We start from the raw sequence: 24,296 nt of genomic DNA, 5'->3' as shown, positions 1-24,296 counted from the left end.
TAATATAGATATACATATGCTTTAAAAAATAAGGATATGTACTTAGTACAATATAGATATACATATCACGCACTCAAGAAACAAAATACTTTACTTTACATACATTTTAATATTGAAGAAATTTATGTATGTGTGGATAGTCAGACTTTAGGCAGTGACAAGGATTTGACAAACAAAATAATTTTGATGCCAAAGTGCATATATACGCATACATGTAAGAATGAAATCAATACATAAAATTGATATATATATAAATAAAGACCATACTCCTTCCATCAGCAAATTGACCTGTCGTTTTGATGAATAACGGATTGATGATGACAAATTAATATTAGATACTTAGTGGTTGGTACGTCCACCAGTTTGTTAGTTTTGTACATCATGCACAGTCTGGACATTTTTCGTCTGTCTTCCAGCAATCCCCACTGTAGGTTTCTTTTCATTTCCGTGACACTATCATCTATTTCATAGTTGTTTGTGCAGAATCTTGCGGCTTGGTTCTGTTGACCCTTTCCAGTTTCTGAATGACACTAAACGTCACATGTCCCACTCTTCCATTCGTGGAGTTAGCGGTGTGAGTGGGGGAGTTGGTAGTGGGGTGGGTGCGCGGGCTACTTTTTCCGAGATCTCCCTAACAACCTGCACTAATTGTTTCTCTCGAATGGTAAAGTCCGGTCTGGTCTGGTCCTGGTCTTGTTGAGCACCTTCGCAGGCCGAAGCGAGTTCGTACACCTCTGTTAACAGCGGGTCTCTGGTTTGGTGGATCGCGCGGATGTTCTGCAAATGCTTCTCGTGGACGTCTTTCAGCATCGATTCTTTGGTGTCAGTGAGTTTGCGGATCATCTGTTGGTATGCTTGCGTGATGCTGTTGTCGGCTTGCTGTTTCTGTTCGTGTAGGTTCTTCTCTGTTTCTCGCAAACCCTGTATGTAGCTGCAGTAGTTCTCCATCAGGTCCTTCCCTCGGTTTAAGAATGTCGCGACCGAAACTTTGCGATCGTCGAGGGCTCTTTTCAACGACATCATGCGATGTCCTGCGTGGATTTCGTCCAAACACTCGGTACAGGAAGGAACCTTACACTGCATACAGTAGAGCTGTTGCTTCTCTTTACTGTGAGTTTGACAGAACATGTACAACTTTCTCTCCTCTTCCTCTGATTCTTCTTCCTCGTCTGAGTCCAGTACAAGTTGTGGCATGACTTCTTGGTTGTGGATTCGGTCGCAAAGATCCAAAATGGCCGTGTTTTCCGGTAGTTGTTCCACACCCTCCAGGGTCAGCTCAGTTCTTGTGTCGCAAACCGGACAGTTGAAGGTAGTGTCTTCTTTGGCGCGTTCCTCCAAACAGTCTTGACAGAATGTGTGAAGACATGGTAGAACTTTCGGTGTAGAGTAGAGCTTCTCACAGATCACACACAGAAGTTCCTGTTGGAGTGCAGTAGGGAGGGATGGGCTCACCCCCGCCATTTTTCTTCCTCCTCAACTCAAAACATTAAATCTTTTGTCCGGAAGGGTCAAATTAAAATGACGCAGGTGAGGCTGCTAAAGGGGTTTGGAAGAAAACTTGCTGGCCTTACAATTTTTCAGTCCCAGACACATCATAAACAACCTGTACATGCTCTTTTCGTGGGTCTATTTCTTGAACAATGTATTTTAAAGACAGGGTTGCCTAAACCATAACTTTTTGCCCCATATTTTGACGAAAACAGAACTCCAGAAACCCCTGCCACCATCCCTGTAAAACCTGAAGTGCTAGTTTTGCGCAGTGTAGTTGAGATTTAACAAAGGCGACTTATAGAGAGTAATCTTAAAAACAGCCTCAGGCAATGCCGCCCTACATAATATGGGGAGGGACCAGCAAATCGACATACGCAGAACTAGCAGTGTGTACACCAACGATATATTTTCGGACTTATTTTTTAGATAATTTTTTTCCTGGGCAAATTTTGCTGAGAAAGGCCCGGTTTTCTGCTAAGAAGGACAGAAGAATGTATGTTTTTTAGAATATGGCCAAAAAATGTGACCTTTTCCATGGTTTGACCTGTCATTGAGTCTAAATATGACCTGAAGCTAGCAGGAAACTTAAGACAGGGAATGACCTTTGGACCATTCAAGGAACTGACCTTGGAAAGACAGGAAAAGAGACGACCATTTGCTTCCTTCCAGCCTCAAAATTATATTTTCTTCCTATTGTCCCCAAAATAAATTTTAATTGTCCCGAAGTAAGGATGAACTGTCCCAACCTGTTTTATTTTCAAGTATTGTATGACTTCAACTTGAAGTCAACTTTATTTTACTTATATTCAATCCCAGCCGCACTAGAATGCATTGAAGAGTTGACAGGAAAATTGGGGGACTTTTTTTGATCCAAAAGCCACCTGACGACTGCCTGATAAACAAAAGAAGGGTTGACATTCTGATGTTGATTATTTTTCTATTGTCTCAAAAACACACTGCACACAAACACACTGAAATACAGCATTTAATTATAGCTTTTCTAGATTACAAATGTAAAATTATTATTTCTAAAGAATAGTAGCAAGCATTACAGTTTGTAGATCAGTTTGTTCCTTTGCTTGTTTGTTAGTTTATTCAGTAGGTGTGGAATATTGTCACAGTGTTGTCGCTTGAGTCTGTGACCATCAGCTGTCCCTGTGGTGCCATGGCAACTGTTTATTTGTTTGTTTGTTAGTAGCTATGGAATATTGTCACCGTGTTGTCACTTGAGTCAGTGACCACCAGCTGTCCCTGTGGTGCCATGGCAACAGCCAGCGGCCCCCTCATCCCCATGGCAACATGCCTAACCCACGCGCCCGTCTTGTCGAACATCTCCACGCGGCTGTTTCTCGTATCCGCCACGATAACGTTCCCTGAACCGTCCGTACAGATTCCACTGGGGCACTTGAGCTGTCCCTCTCCGCCCCCCTCCCCACCAAACTTCAACAGGAGATACCCCACGTGGTTTAGCACATACACATAGTGGCTCACATTGTCTGATACGAGTATATTCCCTTTGCCGTCTACAGTGATGTAGGCAGGGTTTTTCATGCCTTGTTGAGCGCCGACGGTTTTTACGATTTCTCCGTCTCTGCCGAAAATCTGGACTTCGCCGACGATGTCGCGCTTGTCGATGGTTGTTTGGGAGACCAGGATGTTGTTTGTTCGCGTATCCATGGCGACGCCTCGGTCCCAGCCCGTGTTGCGTAGCTCGACGGTGCGGAGGAGGGTTCCGAGTTTGGTGTACCGCGCGGCGACGTCGATCCCCACCACCCATATATGGTCGTCGGTATCCACGGCGACGTCGTCAGGCTGGATGGTGCGTCCGTCCGGCGCAGCGGCAGTGGGGAACTGGCGCAGGAACGTGCCGCCCAGCGTGAACACCTGCACGCGCCGGTTACCGCAGTCCGCCACGAAAACCTCCCCCTCCTCCGACACCGCAACCCCACACGGCACGTCAAACTGTCCAGCTTCCGAACCCTTCCCGCCAAACGTCAGCTTCCGCAGCTCGAACGAACGCCGCCGCTGCCGACGAAATTTGACCTCTGTGTTCTGACCCTTGACCTCTGCAATCTGACCCTTGACATCTGCATTCTGACTCATGACCTCAGTGTTCAGACCTTTGACCTCTATGGTCAGATCTCTGACCCCCGTGTTCAGACCTTTGACCTCCGTATTCTGACCTGTGACCTCTGTGTATAGACCTTTGACCTCTGTGTTGCTAAGCGACGGAGACAGGGAGCGAGGGATGACCAGCTGTTCAGCTGTAGGTACAGTTAGGTCTACTATAGGAAAGACTTCCACTTGTCTTTCTACGGTTGGGATTTGTGCCCCCCTCCCGCACGCAGCGGACACGGACGGGAAGGGCTGTACGCCCACCTGGCCTAGCTTCGGCACAGGTGAGTCCGCAGGTAAGAACACGGCCACGCTGTACACCTGCGCGGAGTCGGGTGCTGAGATTCGCGGGTTCATCACCTGGCTCAGGTGGGTTTGGAAGTGGAACACCTTCACTCCTTCCTGCCTCACGCCCTTCTCCGCATCATCACAGGCAGCAGACAGTTCGTTCACCTTAGCTAGGATTGCGTCTCTCTGTTCCTGTATAGTTTCCAGGTTAGCGCGATGTCTCTGTTCTACCTCAGACAGAAGGCTGTGTCTCGTTTCGGTCAGTTTTTCGACCATTTGGTCGTAAACGTAGGAAATTCTGCCGTCCGTCTGAAGTTTCTGTTCGTTTAGCTTCTTCTCGGTGTCTCGGAGATCTCTGAGAAAGTTGCAGTATGTCTCAAGAAGGTTTCTCCCCTCAGCGATGGTAGAGTCGAAAGAAAATGTCCGTCCGAGGGAAGCTTTTTTAAGTGTGGTTGTAGGATGGCCGTCGTGAACTGTCTCTAAACACAGCTCACAAATCGGTAGCTCACATTTCTTACAGAACACCTTTAGATCCTCCAAAGGGTGGCTGGCGCACCTGTTAGCGGACTTGGACGGCCTCCGTTTACCTGCAGAAATGCCCACCTGGCTTCCAAGACGTTCACATAAACTAGAGACAAGGTGGTTGTCTGGTAGCCCTGAGACACCTAAGGGTGAGAGGTCGACCTGTATACGACAGATTGGGCAGAGGAAATGTCTTCTCACTCCCACATGGTCGATGAGACAGTCCTGACAGAAGGTGTGCTGACAGGGCAGCACCTTGGGCCTGGTGAACAGCTCCAGGCAGATGCTGCAGGACAGTTCTTCTTTTACCTGCTCTCCAAGACTAGATGGAGACGAATCCGAATCTGATGATGACATGTTGTTGTTTTGAGTGTCTCAGAAAATTCTCTTGTCTTATTCCTAGCAAGACAGCCACCTGAAGAAAGTCTTACTCTTGTACAAGAAGCTTGCAGACTTCTTTAACTTCTTTCAAATTTTTCCTTGACTTGACAGAGAGGTGGGCATGTTGTTCACTAAGTCTTTGCTGTTCGCAACCTTGAGCACACCTGGAATTCATTATCTTAGCAAAAATCTCTGGACTCCATAACAAGAAGATTTCAAGAAGAAAGGCTAAAACTCGGGTGCACAGGAAGCTTGCAATCTTCTGAAACTACTGCTTTCTTCTTCTCTTGATCTTGATGTAGTGCTGCGTAACACCTCTCAGTTGTGGTCAAACACGCAGGGGGGGGGGAGGGTGCAGCGCTCTTAAAGACTCCTCAAGTGTAGTAGTACTGCTTCCTTAAACTTGACAGCCTCTGGTATTTCGGGTATGGCCTGAGGAAGTGAGTTCCAGTCTCTAACAGTCTGAGGGAAGTAGGAGTATCTGTAGCAGTCGTATGTTTATCCCAGAAACAAGAGCAAACACTGTTATGTTGTCCGCTACCACCGACCTAGTTCCTGTTCCCCTTTTAGAGTAGAGTACATGTTGTAGATGCCTTTGGCCAGGTAGGAGCTTCAGTTCCAGTTTACGCCGCTCTTTCCTTTTACTGCACAGACATCTCTGGCTTCTGTGGATGGTGTAGAGCCCTGTAGTCATACATCAGTTTCTTCTGTTTCATATGCTTGTCGAGACTTCCCTTGAACGTGTTCACACTGGGTGACGTGAGTACGGACTCTGGAAGGTTGTTCTTTTGCTGTGCATTCCTGGAGAGCAAAATTTCTGATCTCCCTCAGAAAACAGCCACCTGGATAAACTTGGCCAGGTACACTGGAAGCTAGCAGACTTCTAGAATTGTTGCTTTCTTTAGTTAGTCCCAGAAACAGGAGCAATCATGGCGCCTACAGCGTAGTTTCTGTTCCCCTGTCTGTATGTTGTGACCTGTAGAACTACGTGTGCACTCAAGCGTGTGCATACCAGGGTATGCTAATGTCTTTTACTCTCCAAGCAGAGGTTTGGGTTTTGGCTTATTTTGGGCGTGTTTTTTTAGGCTTTTTTTATTGGGCTTTCTTTTTTGCACTGGTATCTTTGTTTACACCAACCCACAAAAAAGCTACCACTAGTAGTACCAGTGAAAAAAAAAAGAAATCCCGATTTAAGAGCCTAAAAACACGCCAAAATAAGGCAAAACCCAAACCTCTGCTTGGAGAGTAAATGGCATTGAGGTACAGACATAACATACCAGAGTATGCTAATTTTGTTGTGGGAGAGACTAGGCATACCAGACTAGTATAATTAGTTGCTGCCACACCTATTATATGCAAAGTACAGAAATGCAGTTCAAAATTGTAGATAAAACATTTTAAAGAAGAAAACAAAGAAATAGTAAAGCTTTGTCCCTCTTAGCTTTAGAGATACCATGTATTGATAGATATTTGTTTGGATTAGATATGCTAATAAAGATTTGAGATAGAGAGATGTTGTAGATAGATCTATATCTATATATAACTGCACAAAAGGACAGAAAGGCTAAAATTACTATCTAGACAAAAATGCAGTCACTCTCTACTTGATACTGCATATTTGTGAGAAAAAAATAACCCAATACCTGTTACAAAGGTAGCCCTGAGAAAGGGAACAATACACAAAAGAACATAGCCCCAGGGTCCATGGAACACTGCCTAGGTGTGGTTTCCTGGCTAAATAAAGAATAAATGAGATGCAAAGATACAACAATAATATTATAATAGACTACTTTTGCTGCAGCACTGTGTGCCTGCAAAGCTGGTGTGTTGTGCCGAAGGGCAGTTCTCCCAGCTATACTGTTATAGACACTCTATTGGGAGATGTCATTTTTATCAGTTGCAGAATTCTTTACCATAAAATTCCGATAACCAAAGAAATAACTATCTGTGGCCCCTCCCCACCTGATTCTGCATGACCCCTGCTGACCTTTGCCCCCTGTGACCCCTGGCTGGCAGCTGACTTGATTACCCAGATGAATGAAAGGTTCCCACAGTAAAGTGAAGACTGGGACAGACTTAATCTAATCAGGCGGAGTACTGTAACTCCTGATTTTTTCACTGTACTGTCCATAGCCTCCGTAGTAGGCTTATAGAACTGTGGGTTTGGTGGTCTTCGGCTGTTTTCTGATTAGCCTCCGTAGCAGGCTTATAGAACTGTGGGTTTGGTGGTCTTCGGCTGTTTTCTGATTAGCCCAGGTCTAACAGTAACAGGGGTAATTCAACCAGGCCGACTATGTTGTCTATATCAGAAAATAGCACATAAAAGCTCCAGAAGACCCTCAAAACCCCCCTGTTTTTGGCATGCTATGGAGGCTACTATACTGTTATGTTCACTGTTTTCACTGTCACTTCTGTACTTCACAAACTTATCATTACAGTTAACAAATAATTCCTGGACTTCCTTTTTCTTGCACCTGTTGCCACCGTGAATATATGGTTCCGTGAACATGTCCATTTTTCTCAGACTGTGAACTTTTGCTACTGTGAACATGAAGTGAATTACAGTACGCTGTTTTCTGATTAGCCTCCATAGCAGGCTTTAATATAGAGCTGGGGGTTTGGTGGTCTTCGCCTGTTTTCTTATGTTTTCCACAGTAAAGTGAAGACTGGGACAGACTTAATTGGACTGACTTCGCTGGTGTTGCCATTTCCCTGCCAGACAGATATTGCCACAGTGGGAACATGTGACAGACTGCCTGTGGCAGAAATGGTACAAATGTAGCAAACTCTCTGGTGGCAGGGGAGGCAGCAAGGAAATATTGTTGAAGAAAAAGTGCAGGTTTCTTTGACAATGTAGCAACATCTCTATGGGCAATGGAACTGTTACAAAATGATATCAGGTTTCTTACAAAAGGATATTAGGTTTCTTTGTAAGAAACTCACTTGTGGCAAGAATGGCTAGAACTGTAATGGGTGGTTACAAATGGACTGGTACAAGAAAATCTGTAGTGACTGAACTGTAGCAAAACGATGCAGGTTTCTTTGTAGCAAATCTGCAGCAAAGTAACAAAAGTGTAGCAGTAGCTGGAGTTTTTGTTACAGTTCATGATAGTGATTCATGATCAAAGTAAAATGTTATCATACTACCCCAAAAGGAATTGATCATCACCACTCTATAAATCAAAGACTATATATTCTATATTTACCCCAGTATGGGGTATCAGGTTACTATATTTGACCCTGTATGGTGTATCAGGTTTCAGCAGTTGCTCCAAGATCAAGTTGCCTCATAAACAGGGGTTATAGGTCAGAGGTTACAGACACATACGTGTTATTCAGGATTAGAAGTACCCATAATATTTATGCACATACATTTATTATTTGCTGAATCGAACTAGAATTGCTGTTACTGTTTGAAAAACATTCAGCAATCTTGGTAACATTACTGTTAAAGTGCTGTTTTTCTTGTAGATTCCTCTCAATAAAAATGGTTGGTTCTTTCACTGTCTCACTGTAAATTGTACAATTACCACAAATCAGTTCCTCAAGCAAGTGGATAGATTTTGATACTATATGAAGAGTCATACAAACATTTGTACCTTTCCCAAAGGTACAACATTGGTCCCTTCAGGATTTAAACCCAGAATTTGCCTGACCATTTTGATGTGTTCCTTTGTGTTGGTTACCATATTTTAACACCATGATGTCACAGGTTGACCATACAGAGCTGGGACTTTATTAGCTTGATTACATTACTACAGTAACTGTTGTTAATGCCGGTACCCTGGGGTACGGGTACAAGAGAAGGGATACTGTAATTCCTGATTTTTTTCGCAGTACTGATATGTTCACTGTTTTCACTGTCACTTCTATACTATGAACTTATCATTACAGTTAACAAATAATTCCAGGACTTCCTTTTTCCTGCACCTGTCGCCACCGTGAATATTTTAATTCTGTGAACGTGTCCATTTTTCTCAGACCGTGAACTTTTGATACCGTGAACTTAAAGTGAATTACAGTATACAGTACTGGTTTAATCAGTCTATACTGTACTGGGACAGGGTTAATCACTATGCTACAGTGACTAGTCATTTTTCTCCCTGACCCACATTTACTTTAATAGTAGGGGTCTTAATGTACAAGAGAGTCTAATGATAGAATGTCTATAGCCTGGAGTTATAAACTCCCTACAGATAGTGACCCACTAACTACATAAGGACCACTTGGCTATTATGGTCACTTGTTCAGCTCAGGACCAAGGGGTCCTGGGTTCGAATCCTGCCCATGTCACCGATCATGTGCCCTCACTTCACTCAGATGGAGTACCTAGCTTCGGTTAGGGACGTCCCTCGGATAGGACGTTAAATAGAGGTCCCGTGTTTGGGGAGAGCCACACCTCTCGCACATAAGAGAACCCGCCGCACTTATCGAAAAGAGTAGGGGACCTTCCCGGTGTGAGTGGTTCAAGCCTTACAGTCCGGTCTTACATATTACGTTACGCCTAAATGCTTGAAAGTTTCCAGAAACGCATTATTTCCTTGGTGTGGCCTCGGTACCAGGATTCATGGGTCCAGTTTATTAGGTTATTAGGGGGACAAAACCTGGGTTGTCTTCTGGCTCTCTCTCTCTCTCTCTCTGTCTCCCTCTCTTTCTCTCTCTCTCTCCCTCTCTCTCTCCCTCTCTCTGTCTGTCTGTCTCTCTCTCTGTCTCTCTCCCTTCCTTTCTTTCTTTGCTGATTTCCTTATCAGTCTACATTTTAACTTTATTTCCTCAAAAGTTCCCAGAACCAAGTGACTTCCTTGGTGTGGCCCCGTGGTCCCAGATTCATGGGTCCAGTTTATTAGGTTATTAGGGGGACAAAACCTGGGTTGTTAATGGAAGCCTGCTCCAAATTACATTACATATGCAGCCAATTAGGGAACCAGCCCTATACATAATGCATCAACATTCGGCACAATTTAATCAAGGGAAAGCAAGGGAAGAATCGCCCTTCTGTTCTGTTCAAGTGTTTCACATCGGCAAGCCTCCCAGCTCGGTTTCTCCTGATTTCTGCTCTCATTGATGCTTATTTTGATCCATTCCATGTCCAAACGTTGCTAAACTTTTCCTCAACTTGTGGTTGAAAATTGGTCAACATTTTGGACAATTTCATCAGGTGGAAGCAAGGGAAGAATTGGCCTTCTGAACCTGTTCGAGTGTTTCACATCGGCAAGCCTCCCAGCTCTGTTTCTCTGTGATTTCTGCTCTCAGTGATGCTTATTTCGATCCATTCCATGTCGAAACGTTGCTAAACTTTTCCTGCAACTCTGGTGTGTGATTCGTCAACCTTCGGGACAATTTCATCAGGTGGAAGGAAGGAAAGAATCAGCCTCTGTTCAAGTGTTTCACATCGGCAAGCCTCCCAGCTCTGTTCCTCCCTGATTTCTACTGCTTTTTGCTAAATTTTAGTACCCTCAGTGATGTTTACTTCAATCCCTTTGATGCCAAAACATTCAACTTTTCGTCGCTCAACGCTCAACTTTTCGTCGACTTCCGATCGGTAATTCATCAAGATTTGGGACGATTTCATCAGGTTGGAGACACGCTGGAAAGGCCCCCAGCGCACTTCCTGTCTGTTTTTCGGCTGGACGGATGTTTATTTCGTCTCTCCAACGTCAAAACTTCTCGGAAACTCTTGTTTAGCGAAACCTCGTCAACATTCGGGGTTTATTTCGTCAGGCTGGAGGAAGGAAAGAATCGTTACAGACTTCCATGGACACATCGAAAAGTCTCCTAGCTCTCTTCCTGCCTTCTTTCCGGCTTGGCTGACGTTCAGTCCATCCCAAGACTTCTCCGAAACTCCGGTGTAGCAAAATTAGCTGGGCGGAGATTCCCTTGCTGTTACCATGACGATTAGAACGTTAGAACGGGCGTGGCGTGTAGCGGCGACCAACGTCTGTCTCGGTCCTGATGGTGCTACATGTACATGGACACTCCCAGCCTGCTGATTACTTGGCTGTTTCCATGATGATTCTAGAACTGGCATTGCCATGGCGATTCCTGGCTGTTTCCATGGTGATAATAGAACGGGCGTTGCCGTGGCGATTCCCGGCTGTTTCCATGGCGATGATAGAACAGAGGTATCGTGTAGCGAGCGCCGGGTGTGTTGGTCCTGGTGGTGGTGGTGCATGTACTTTCCACCCAGCCGGCTGGTGTTTAGAAGGCATATATACCCACCAAGCTGCCTGCATACCACACATAACATCACCCTCTCTGGCATGCAGTAGGTTCACAGTAAAGCTGGGTAAGGATGGTGGCTGGACCGGGAGGAAGAACGGATGCTTGTTTTTAGCCGGAACGTTGGCAAGGGAATTCCGCACAGATCCTGTACGTCTGCGTAGGATTCCAGGGAACATCTCGGATTTTACCGGCTGGAATTTTCCGGAATTCCAGAAGCTGGGAGGTGACAGAAAGTTCCATCATCAAGTACAGGGTGAGTGTTTCAGTCAGTCAGTCACTGAGTGACAGACAGATTTGGCTGCTCTATCTTTATACACAGTAAACGACCAAGCAGACAGACACCATAATTGGACCTAGCGAGTCCCACTACCTTTTTAATTTTATGCCCTGGTTTTTTTTCCCAGTTCTGCACTCGAAACTGTAGTTTTGTTCCTTTGCTTGTGATATTTTTGTGTAAGGTTTGGAAGGTTTGAGAGCTGGCTAAGGTCCAAATTGGTGGCACGACCTAATGCCAAGTTTGGGGAGGGGGGCAGCTGTTGACAGGACCACAAGCCTCTCTGGTTCTCTTTCTTCTCGTCTTTACTTACATCCAGTTTTCTGCATGTACAAGTTAGGAGTTGTACTGTACTATAGAAATAGATATCCAAGTTCCTGTACGCTGTACTTTTTAGAGGTAGATTACGGTAAGTTTGGAAGTTGTGTCCTCATGCGGAATAAGTTGTCATGTTTTCATTTAGGAGGATTTTGTGTTTCTCTTTCTTTCCGCCTTTTCCGGGTATTTACAAATGTACAGGGAGTTTTCTGTGTGTAGAAATTAGGAGATTTACCGTACTGTAGAAATAGATGTTTAAGCACATTTTAGAACCAGATAACTCCACTTTTCCAAGTTATATTCCCGAGGACGTTGTAATGCTCTAATATTGTAATGCTCTGATTTCTGAGGATTTTGGGTGTTTCTTTTTCTTGCCATCCTTACCTACATGCAATTTTTCTGTGTGCATAAGTTAGGAGTTTAACTGTACGGAAGAAATAGATATTCCAGTTGTACCTTTTAAAGGCAGATTATGGTAAGGTAAGGTTGATATTTATGATTTTGCTTCAGGTTGTGTACATAAGGAAATGGTTTCAATTTAGACTATTTTGTGTGCAACATGTACAAGGTTTACAGATCTGGGGTGGCGAATTGGATCTTCTATGGCCCTGGATCTTTTCTGGAATACTCTCCCTTTATTTTGGCCAATTTGTACTATTTTTCCAGTGATCCGCAGTGCCTGGTAGAGGCTACTTATTTGGGGTTAACCTTCGGAATGCTTAAGTAGTGGTTTGGCACTGAATCTGTGGTAACAGGGTTAGGCAGTACTAGGGAAAAGGTTAAAATGTATTCTCCAATTCTGATGGTTAGAACTGTATTTGTTTATTTTTATGTCGGATTCTTAGTCTTGGCAACTAAATTATTAGACTGTGTTATGCCATGGCTTACACAAACAGCTGGGAGAAGAAATGATTGTTTTCTTTTTTCCTCTTATTGTGTTACCGAAATTTCCCACTGAAATGTAAGCATTCTTCTTTTCATATAATCCCTAGAGTTCCTTTTGGTGTAGGAATGTCCAGTTTATTCAACTTCAAGGAAGGTGTTAGTTTCTTCCACAAGTCCCTGGGACTATATTTGTCATGTTCTAATTTAATCTAGACTGTGTTTCTTACGTCATACAAAATAAATCAGGCAACAGTTACTGGACAGATTATCTGAAGAGTCAGACGGTATTAGATAGCGTCCACTATCTTTCATCACTCAGTCACAGATTCTCAGACTTATTTTCAGTCACTGAAAAATAGAAAGATAGCACAAAATAATTCTAAATTCATTTACTTTTATACATGTAAACAGCAGTGGTTTTATTTTATAATACGAGGAAAGGGAGGTTTTCTGCCGTGTTTCAAATTCCTAAATGTTTAGAAAATTTGTAGTACAGTAGTGATATATTGGAAATGTATATTCACTGTGTTATGAATTTGCGATGGAGAGATCACAGTAAAAACCTTGAAAATAAACCCAGTACAAACTTTCACAGATTTACAGGTAGAAAAGCTTTAAATCTTGTCTCCACACGTGTATAAGTGTGCCCAGATGTCAGTTGTTGTCTTAACTTTATACAAACATGACTGTAGGACTGAAAACAACACTCGGGAAAAATCCTGGACCACTGGGCAAAGGATGAATGAAAGACCTTTATTCTCTCTCTGTCTCCCTGCCTCTCTCTGTCTCTTTCTCTCCCTCTCTCTGTCTCTCCCTCTCTGTCTCTCACTCTCTATCTATCCGGTTTAACATCTGTTGTTCCCCGTGTTCCGAGGGTAAGACATGCTTGCACAGTGCACACTGATGCTGGGGCTTGGTGGTAGCTTTTTTGTACATTTATGTGCTTACAAGTACAAGTACATGTGTAAACCTGCATAATCATAGTGATTAAGCAGGTCTAGGCACAATCACTAATGTCATTTAAAATGAAGCATCAAAAATCATCCACAGAAAAGACCAATTCGAAACATTGAAGACAGTTTTATTACTTAATACTGATAATAATATTGACATTGGCATTGACAAAATGCTGTGCTGGACAGTCAGGGGTGTAAACAGTACGAATTTGACGACATTGACCTTGGAATGGATGACCTTGGTACTGTTTAATTTTAGAAGGTGCGGTGTCCTCAAAAGGGGCCGTCACTGTTGTATCAGTGATGATAATATTATCATTGTTATCATCAATATTGACATTGTCAAGATTCAATACTGTAAGACAATGATTTTTGAGTTTTTGTGAGTTTCATTCAGATCCACAATTAGCCTCAAGAGGCTATTCTTCCTGTGGTCTACACATTCATATTTACATACATGTATTACAAACGTACAAAAACATTACAAAATTAACAGTACATGGCAAACTTTACACAATTCCTTAAATTCACTATTTACAATCCAGTACTTTGCTAGTTGCCAGCTGTGTTATTCTACAACTGTGACATCCTGTACAGAAAGCGCTTCTTCTGAGAGTTGGATTTTGGTTTTTGTAGTCTGATTTTGTAGCATGTAGCTGTGTCGAGAGTTTGTACAAGTGAAAGTTGAGGCTGTTTTTGAGGAGTGAAAGTTGATTCCAGGGTACACACTGCAGGGAAAGGTCAACAGGACTGTTTAAATACTTACTGGAGTTAATTGGGCAGACAGGAGACAGGAGTGGGGGGGCCTGGGGAAAAAACTGTTGTGTTTCCTGTTTTAGTCCTGAAAAAAATTAGGTTTGGTAGGTAGGGATTATTTTTCTTTCGTTCTTTTTTTTAGACTTGGGCGATCTCTAGTGATCAAACTTATGCAATGCAGTTTAACTTAGTAAAACATGTCATGTCATTTAACATCTTTTGGCAAAATGTCATAAAGGATAAAGAGGGGAGGAGGAAGGGAGGCAACAATTAAGGTAGGCTCTACATGTATATCTTCATTGTAATGTTTAACATCTATATTGTCAAGATGTTAGGAGGCAAAATACTCATAAGACAGTCAAAATGATGAACCTACTGGTGCTATGCACACACAAGCAAACTAGATACAAAAGGCACTTGATTGTGACTGCAGTGTACATAATGTTGTACACACACAAGACAAGGGTTTCACAAACAGATGATCAGACAAGCAAACAGTCCGAGCAGTTTGTCCCTGTGAGTTACATGAAGACTAGTAGGTTTATATTACACTTACAAAGTTGTTTCAAGATGAAAGAAGAAGTTGAACCTGTGCATACTGGTATACATTTCAGCCACAAAGTTCCTTTGCTGGCTAGAGCCCTAGGTGTGAGTTTGTTGTGTTTGAAAACTGCTACACAAACGTACGTGACACAGCGGGAAGGCTGGTTATGTGAGAGTTTGTGTGAGTTTGTAGGAATTATGTGTGAGTTTGTTATGTTTAAAAGCGCTACACAAACGTACGTGACACAGCAGACAGCCTGGTTATGTGAGAGTTTGTGTGAGTTTGTTATGTTTTACAGCCCTACACAAACGTACGTGACACAGCAGACAGCCTGGTTATGTGAGAGTTTGTGTGAGTTTGTTGTGTTTTAAAGCGCTACACAAACGTACGTGACAGAGCAGACAGACTGGTTATGTGTGAGTTTGTGATGTGGACATTTCTGACATACTGTGTCAGGACAGGAGGTATAATTAGCACAGGAGTCAAGGCAGAGGCCATCATGTCAGTCATATGAGTCATAACGAATATGGTAGGATGGTGTCAGATTATAATGTAGATGTAATGTTATGTATGTGGAGAAAGATAGTGCCAACATTGTGCGATTGATGGATCAATTTATGGTCACTAGGATTTTCAGCAAAGGTTATATTACTTTTTTGACTTTGACTTTATCTGGATCTACGATTAGCTTGACACTTGAGCTACTCTTGCTGTGGTCTCAAACATGTGGTACATCAATGCATCAAGTCACATAAGAGACAAGGTGACTACAAGATAACAATAGTAGAAATTAAACATATATATACAATCATCTTACACTCTTCCTAATTTTTTGCTGAAATGTCTGAGAATCAAGGAAATAATTTGGTGTGGCCTTTATTTTGGCTTTAATAGATGGTTCAAAGGATCATTTTAGAAACTTGATCACTCAGCCGTGATGACACAAACTTTCAGAACCTCTTTTCAGCCTTATTTCCCATCTTGACTTCTTTGCTTACTTTTGAGTTTTAGATTCAGTGAGAACCAAGAATATATTTTGGTGTGGCTTTAGGTGGTTGAAAGGATCAGTTTGGAAACTTGATCAGTCAACTGTGATGACACCTTTTCTCATATTTTCAGCCTTATTTTCTATCTTGACTTCTTTGTTAATACTTTTAAGTTTTAGATTCAGTGAAAACGAAGAGTATATTTTGGTGTGGCTTTAGATCAGGTTCAAAGGATCAGTTTAGAAACTTGATCACTCAGCCGTGATGACACAACTTTTAGAATCTCTTTTCAGCCCTAAGTTCCCATCTTGGCTTCTTTACTTTATTTATTTATTGAAAATGCAACAGGACATTACACTGACTCTCAAGGCAGCAAAGCTGATATTAGAGAGTCAACATATAAGGACAAAACACTTCTTTACTTTAGATTTTTACTTTTAAGTTTTAGATTCAGTGAGAACCAAGAATTATATATTTTGATGTGGCTTTAGGTGGTTGAAAGGATCAGTTTAGAAACTTGATCACTCAGCCGTGATGACACAAACTTTTAGAATCTCTTTTCAGCCCTAAGTTCCCATCTTGGCACCGGTCCCCTTCCTTCCTGCCCTCCTGTCTTTGGGTCATCCAAACTGGAGGCGTTTCATTTCCGCTTCCTTAAGAAAGGGACGACAACTTCTCCCGCAGGATATTAAGTCTTTTGTCAAGGTCGTAAGTCTTTTGCCAAGGTCGTTGTCATATTAAGGAGGATGGAATTGGATCTTAAGAATTTGTAGAGGTGCCAAGTGTGTTCCATGTAGGGTGTGTCGCTTTAGTTTAAGATGCAAGAGTATTATTCTTGTCATGTTCAGGCCACAATGAATTTATTTTCTTGGTTGTCATAACTTTAAGCTATATGATATGATGACTGATATAACCATTGTTTTAGACACATAATGCTTCTCATTATATATCTCTTTTAATCAATATTTCATACTTTGCATGGGCATTTAAAACTGCAGAAACAAGCCCCAAGGTGAGTCCTTTATTTTCTGGGTGGTACCCTATAAATCAGTCCAGGGCCCTTCCAGTAACCATTGTCCATCAGAATTTTGAAAATTTCATTTTTTTGCTCCATGAGGGTTGATATACATTAGGATAGTGTGGTTTTAACTCAGTAGATAAAAGATAAAACAATTTTCTTGCTTGAACTCCTAGCTGTGTTTTCCATGTACATGTGTTTTCCCTGTTCTATTTCTGTGTCCATAATGTCCCTGTCCCTGTCCATACCACACTGTTGCCGGCCCAAAATTCATGATATTTTCAAAAACCAAGAACTACATGTACGATGATCGTATATTAGTGTATAACCGTCTTGTTCTTGCTTGAACTCCTTGCTGTGTTTTCCATGTACATGTGTTTTCCCAGTTCTATTTCTGATGCCATAATGTCCGTGCCCCCAATGCCTGGCATGTCCACACCACACTGTTGCCAGCCCAAAATTCACGATATTTTCGAGAACCACGGACTATGATACTGAGTAGTATGACCGTATAGTAGTGTATAACCAGTGTTCTTGCTTAAACTCTCTCCCTGTGTTTTCAGGCCCAGTTCTATTTCTGTGTCCATAATGTCCGTGCCCCCAATGCCAGGCATGTCCACACCACACTGTTGCCAGCCCAAAATTCACAATATTTTCAAAAATCAAGGACTATAATGACTGCTGTATATTAGTGTATAACCGTCTTGTTCTTGCCTGAACTCTCTCGCTGTGTTTTCAGGCCCAGTTCTATTTCTGATGCCATTATGTCCCTGCCCCCAATGCCTGGCATGTCCACACCACACTGTTGCCAGCCCAAAATGGAAAGAGCGCAACCCGCGGCTTTTTCTGGGTGATTTATGTTTGACAAAAACATGCCCAACACTCTTAACCCTCACACTGCTGCCTAACCCTTTAACCAGTGCAGTTTTGGTGCCAATTGGCTACCCTAGAATGTTTAAGGTTAAACACATGCACAACGTTTTGGCCCTCATATAAACTCCTTTAACCCTAACCCTGCTGTCAAAACCCATAACTAATGCGAATTTTGTATCAAACAGTTACCTTAGCAGGCTAAAAGTTAAATGTGTGCATAACGTTTTGCCTTCACATAAACTCCTTTAACCCTAACCCTACTGCCTAACCCTATAACTTATGCAAATTTTGTACCAAAAGACTACTGTAGCAGACTGAAAGTTAATTGTGTGCATAACATTTGGTCTTCACATAGACCCTTTAACCCTTACCCTACTGCCTAACCCTTCAACCAGTGCAAATCTTGTACCAAGCGACTCCCTTAGTAGTATGATTCGATGAGGGTTAAGGTAGACGTTACAGCAGTCGGCCTGTCACAAAGACTGCTTTAAACACGTCGGCAGTACCAGGGATACATGTATGTATGTATGTGGGTGGTGTTTAGGCTCCTTTGTCAATTGTTAGTGTAACTGTGTGTGTGGTGGTTTGGGTAGGGGATATCGATTGTACCAAAGGGAAGTGGTGTAGTTCCTGTTTGACATTGATCTTTTGTAAAGAAAATAATCTGTGGTTTTCTCAGTTTCTAGGTTAGGTTTGTAGAGATATTTTGGGTGGCTATAAATGATTTTGTCACTGAGACAGTAGTTGAAACTTGAATGTGAACACTGAAAGGGAAGTTTTGGAGGAAATTTGTAATCACTGTCACTGTGTGAGATTGTTGATCATTGTATTTCTCTACACAGCACAATATCTCTACAAAGCTAACTGTTGCTCAATACTGTTTGTAATTTATTTAGAAGGTTCTTTATTTTCAGATTGTGCTATTCAATAGATTACCATTCACAAATTTCTGATATGGGCTATCGTATAATTAAATAATCAAATCTTTGAGCTTCTCTGTAATGTTTATATTCAATGATTCATCTCTTATCAGCAATTTCTATCATCAGATTCAGAATCTAAACACAATTTTTCAGGAAGGCCCTTTAGTTTTGTCACAGGGCAGGTCCATATAAAGGACTATGTGACTCATGATTGTAATTTTGTAATTTGTGTTCTCAAAACACTTTTCTTGGAAAGCAGGACGCACCAGTCCTTTTCTGGACTTCAAACTTTGTTAGAGACATGAGTCACTCATAATACAGACATGTTAACCTTCTTCCTACTATTACTAAGGTGGCCTTTTGGCTACTCGGTTGTCTTGATTACGGGTTAAGGTAGCAGGGAGAAGGTTAATCATGAGTTGCAGTAATTTGAGAGGTGGGGGCTTAATTTTGAGTTGTGAAGATATTTTCAATATTGGAACATTAGTAAGTATTATTTTAATATTATAGATATAACATAAGGTTTAAAGATCTACATGTGTATCCAGTCTTAATTTTTCATCATCATCATGTCGGGAGTTGTAGTTCCCGGTCCCAAACCCTCTCTCGCCAGTCCACTTTGTCCACTTTTTTAGTTTTGGAAAATATTTTCTATATTGGAATTTTACTATCTTCTGTAAGTACTATAATTTTATAATTAATAGTTGGACCTTTAGAAATAACATTGAAGGTTTATATGTCTATTTTCCTCATTTTCGGTGACATTTTGCTACCGAGAAGACAAAGCAACTTGCAGTAAGTAACAGCTGTACTTTAGTGACTCTCCAGACTGAAACTGAGACATGAAACACCAGACCAGTCATCGCTCAATCTTCTCTTTTGCCCCAAGGAAATTATTCCTTGACTTACCCTCCTAAGAACCTTAAAAGTCAGGCTCAAGTTTAATTTAGATTCTTCAAGTGTCCTGACTCAGCCTTGCAAACATTAATCAATAAATAATCAATATATCTAGACAGGATGAATCAATAAATCTTCAGTGTTATTTCTAGAGGTTCAACTATCAATTATGATTATAATAATGACATCATGTCATTATTATAATGTCAATAATATATATTGAGTTCAAGGTACAGAAATGGCTGTGAAAACAGTGCACAAAGTACTGTAAAAAATTCACTGTACTTACAGTAAGTTAGATTCTTATCATACTAAATCATATCCAGAGAGTCACGCTCGTATTTCTGTTATGATCAGTTAGGATTGGAATTAAAAAATATGATTTTTATGACGTCAATGATAAGTTCAAGGTATAGCAATGGCTGTGAAAGCAGTGAACAAAGTACTGTGAAAAGTTCAGTACTTACAGTAAGTCAGATTCTTATCGCACTAAATCATATCCGGCCAGTCATGCTCGTATTTCTGTAATGGCCAGTCAGGATGGGGACTGATATTTTGGGATAATATTTATGTCCAACAGCTGAAGCTATAGAACACTGTCCATGGGTCATAGTGTTACTCATTTAGTGTTGCTGTTGATTAACTTGAAAGTAGGGGCTTCAGAATCAGTCTCTGATCTTAAGTTCTGTTTCTTGCTAAGCTGAGAACTTATTTCTTTTCCAGATTGGTAATATAATAGATAAGTGTCCATTGTAGAAACCCAACTGGAAATGCAGGACATGTATACAATTGTTTAGTACTGCATGTCAGAACTCTACTACTGTTTACATATCTTTTGCCACAGTTTCTTTCACTCTATTGAGACCAGAGACCAAGATGGGGTCTCAGTCTTAAGAAATGAGATCGATAAATTGATAGATAAATAAATGAGGCCTGATTGATCAGAATTTTTTCCTGAAACGGTTCCAGAAAACTTACATACATCATGATACATGTAAACTTTTGTTTCTTGTTTGTTTGTTTTACTTATTTATCCAGGAATTGATTTTTGTCCTCCCCAGATTTTGAGCTGAAGACTAAGACAGACCCAAGATGGCGTCCCTGTCGCTGAAGATCTCGGTGAAGCACGCCAACGTGGTGAAGACTATGCAATTTGAGCCCTCCACCATCGTGTATGACGCCTGCCGCATGATTCGCGAGAGGATACCCGAGGCACAGATGGGAAATGGTACGCCAGCCAATCACAGATGGCCTTACATTGTCTTGTCCAATCATTGATGGTGTTACATTTTTAAAAATCTGTCACATCCAATCAGAGATGGCTTAAATTTTTTTTAATTTTCAAAAATGTGTGACATCCAATCAGATGGCTGAAGCTTTTTAAATTTTTGTCTTATCCATGATACGGGAAAGGACACCCGAGGCACAGATGGGAAATGGTACGGCAGCCAATCACAGATGGCCTTACATTGTTATGTCCAATCAGAGATGGACTTACATTTTTTAAAATGTGTATTGGCCAATAAGAAATGCTCAAACAATTTTTCATAATACTTGAGGCACAGATGGGAAATGGTACGTCAGCCAAACACTGAGGGCCTTACATTGTATCGTCCAATCAGAAATGGTGTTACATTTTAAAAATCTGTCTCATTCAATCAGACATGGATCAAACTTTTTGGAATTTTTATAATTGTGTCTCATCCAATCAGACATGGCTTTTACTTTTTCAGAATCTTGTTTGATCCAATCAGAGATGGCCTTGCATTTTCATAAATGTGTCTCATCCAATCAGAGATGGCTTAACATTTTCATAAATGTTTGGTCCAAAGTATTACCTTATCAGACGTAGCTTTTATTGTATGTTTCTTCCTGTAGGTTTCTCATAATTTGATCTTAGGTACAGTTAACGTCAAATACAGTGAAGCAAGCTTCATGTACCTGTAAAGATTTCTGTTTAATGATGATTTTATTGTCCCCCCCCAGCGACGGAGTTTGGTATGTTCCTGGCAGATGAGGACCCTAAGAAGGGGGTTTGGTTGGAGGCAGGGCGGACACTGGACTACTACCTGCTCAGGAGTGGGGTAAGGCTGTGTACTTACTTACTTACTTAGTTATGATGAGGACCCTAAGAAGGGAGTTTGGTTGGAGGCAGGGCGGACACTGGACTACTACCTGCTCAGGAGTGGGGTAAGGCTGTGTACTTACTTACTTACTTACTTACTTAGCTATGATGAGGACCCTAAGAAGGGAGTTTGGTTGGAGGCGGGGCGAACACTGGACTACTACCTGCTCAGGAGTGGGGTAAGACTGTGTACTTACTTACTTACTTACTTAGCTATGACGAGGACCCTAAGAAGGGAGTTTGGTTGGAGGCGGGGCGAACACTGGACTACTACCTGCTCAGGAGCGGGGTAAGGCTTTAGTTTGCTAGTAAAGTACACAGTAACCTCACCAGTATTTGTCACACTTCTGCTCAGGAGCGGGGTAAGGCCATCTGGGAATGGGGTAGAATGATGCTAAGGGCCACAGTTGGCTGAGTGAAAAAAGTCTGGTTGACAAGCAAACAAACTCTGGAGTTGGGTAAGGCTGGAGTTTGCTGGAGAAAAGTCTGGTAAAACAGACTGTAGTAAAGGTTTCCATCACACTTCTAGAGGCCTTCCATTTGTCAGGGCCCTTGAAACTTAATGGCCATAGTTTGCAGAAAACTTTTCTGAAAAGTTCTCTAATTCAGAAAAGAAACTGGACTGAAGACAAAAGCTTTGCATGCTACAATTATTATAAAGATACACATTTATACTTTTTCAATTTACATGTATGACCCTCAGATTCTCTTAGACCTCAACAGTACTGAGATACATCATTATAGATATATGACAGATAGAATTTACATTGAGATCAAGGGTAAATTTTACTTGTAAAAATGAATGCCAGTTCTAGTCAAGGTTCCAGTTAGTACTGTTGTAGTTTTATTGCACAGGAAAACATTTACGCAGAAAATGTGGGAAGAACTTGAGACAACTTTTGAGCTGTCCTCTTCTGTGTTCCCAGGAACAAGTGTGTAACTTAAGACATTTTTTGTGTTCCTCAGGATCTGTTGGAATACAAGAAGAAGCACCGACCCCTGAAGGTCAGAATGTTGGACGGAACAGTCAAGACAGTCATGGTGGGTTCTTCTTTCTTTTCTTTATCTCCTTCCTATCTAGAACCGTGCCTTTCTAGTTCTGTGCCTGAATGGGTTAGGGTTAGGATCAGGTACGGTTCTGGATAGTCTCTATTGTATCCAGAATGTGCCTATCTAGCCTGAATGGGTTAGGGTTAGGATCAGGCACGGTTCTGGATAGTGGTATTGTATCCAGAATTGTGCCTGTCTAGGTCTATGGCTGATCCTAACCCATTCAGGCATAGAACTAGATAGGCACGGTTCTGGGTACAATAGAGACTATCCAGAACCGTGCCTGATCCTAACCCAAACCCATTCAGGCATAGAACTAGAAAGGCACAGTTCTGGGTACAATAGAGACTATCCAGAAATGTGCCTGATCCTAACCCTAACCCATTCAGGGACAGCACTTGATAGGCACGGTTCTGCATAGAGTGAAGACTATCCTGATCCTAACACTACACTTTAGGCCTAGAACTATGCTCAAGCCCAGTTCTGGATACAGTACCACTGTTCATATGTGCCAGTAATGACAAACGATCCCCAGAGTTAATTAAACTGATGAGGGGTCACTGCGGGCCAGCTGCTGCCTCATCTGTCTTGCCTACAGTCGCACGTTCGAGGGTTTATCGACAGTCCCGACAGCAAACTAAATTAGCCAGAGTGCTGAAGCCACTTAACTCCATACATCAGGCTCAAACTGAATCAAGTCCGGGCGGCGTTAAAAGAACTGTTTGTAGCACAGCACTGTTGGAACTGAGTAGAATAGTTCCTCACAGAAAAAAATTATGTAAATGAAAACTGGAATACAATAAAAGGTGTAAAAAAAGTTGCTTATTCCAAAAGTATAATTTGCCAGGTCAAAAAGGTTGATTTAATGTTATGTCAGAAGTTTTATATCGCAAAATCGATCTGCATCAAAATGTCATATATCAAAATATCATGCTTCATGATTTTTTTTGTGACTGAATGTTGATGTCTACTGTGATACTGTCTGCTATGAATGTGAATGTTGACTAATGTGGTGCTATGTTTACTATGACTGTGAATGTTGTTGCCTAACGTGCTGCTATGTTTCCTGTGTTCCAGGTTGATGACAGCCACACAGTTGCCCAGTTGTTGGTGACCATCTGCACACGTATCGGTGAGAAACACTCATTAGTTAATAACTTGTACATGGACTTAGAAAAGAAGATTCATGTTAGCGACCGTGGCACAACAGTTCGAGTGTTGGACTCAGAACCAAGAGGTCCCAGGTTCGATACTTACCTTGCCCAGACGTTGTGCCTCTGGGAAAGGCACTTAACACGACTTCTCTCCCTGTACGGTGGAGTGATGTCAGATATAATGAAAAAAAGGGAAAGATCAGGAAAAATTAAAAGGAAAAATCAAAACCTGTCAGAATTGCTGGTTAACCTTGCATCTTTATGATAGACAAAATAAATCTGAAAACCTCAGCTAGAAAGTAAAAGAAAGAAAGCTCAGCTGCAGGAAATATTGTCTCTGCCAATTTGCAACAGAAAAATCTGCCAGCTGCTGCTTGAAAGAAAAACAAAATTCTGTAAACATGGAGGTTGACAAAATCTCAGCGGGAATCGCAAAATTACCACAGAAAAGGGGCCAGAAGTGGCTGAAAATGACCTAGAGTAGGGTTCGCTGACCCAAAGGTTAGGACCTCGGCTAT

At 41.8% G+C, this 24,296-nt stretch overlaps 3 protein-coding genes across 3 annotated transcripts in view; 1 reads left to right on the top strand and 2 right to left on the bottom strand.

Moving 5' to 3' along the window:
* Nucleotides 1-24,296, top strand: part of LOC109467495 (talin-1-like) — a gene marked incomplete at its 3' end in the record, with an annotated part of 133,275 nt that overhangs the window by 15,711 nt on the left and 93,268 nt on the right. The window contains exons 3-6 of the mRNA XM_019765507.1: nucleotides 20,511-20,677; nucleotides 21,436-21,533; nucleotides 22,541-22,615; nucleotides 23,702-23,756. Coding sequence (XP_019621066.1) covers nucleotides 20,542-20,677; nucleotides 21,436-21,533; nucleotides 22,541-22,615; nucleotides 23,702-23,756 — 364 coding nt within the window. The remainder of the gene's footprint in view (nucleotides 1-20,510; nucleotides 20,678-21,435; nucleotides 21,534-22,540; nucleotides 22,616-23,701; nucleotides 23,757-24,296) is intronic.
* Nucleotides 400-1,461, bottom strand: LOC109467516 (tripartite motif-containing protein 2-like). Its single transcript, XM_019765528.1, has one exon. The coding sequence runs from the start codon at nucleotides 1,459-1,461 to the stop codon at nucleotides 538-540; it is 924 nt and encodes a 307-aa protein (XP_019621087.1). The 3' UTR covers nucleotides 400-537.
* LOC109467496 (tripartite motif-containing protein 2-like) lies at nucleotides 2,650-4,773 on the bottom strand. Its single transcript, XM_019765508.1, has one exon. It carries the CDS (start codon nucleotides 4,771-4,773, stop codon nucleotides 2,683-2,685), a length of 2,091 nt encoding a protein of 696 aa, XP_019621067.1. The 3' UTR covers nucleotides 2,650-2,682.

This window comes from Branchiostoma belcheri, unplaced genomic scaffold, assembly GCF_001625305.1.
Source record: "Branchiostoma belcheri isolate BF01 breed outbred unplaced genomic scaffold, Haploidv18h27 scaffold180, whole genome shotgun sequence".
NCBI lineage: Eukaryota > Metazoa > Chordata > Leptocardii > Amphioxiformes > Branchiostomatidae > Branchiostoma > Branchiostoma belcheri.
This window is presented reverse-complemented; position numbering and strand designations above follow the sequence as displayed.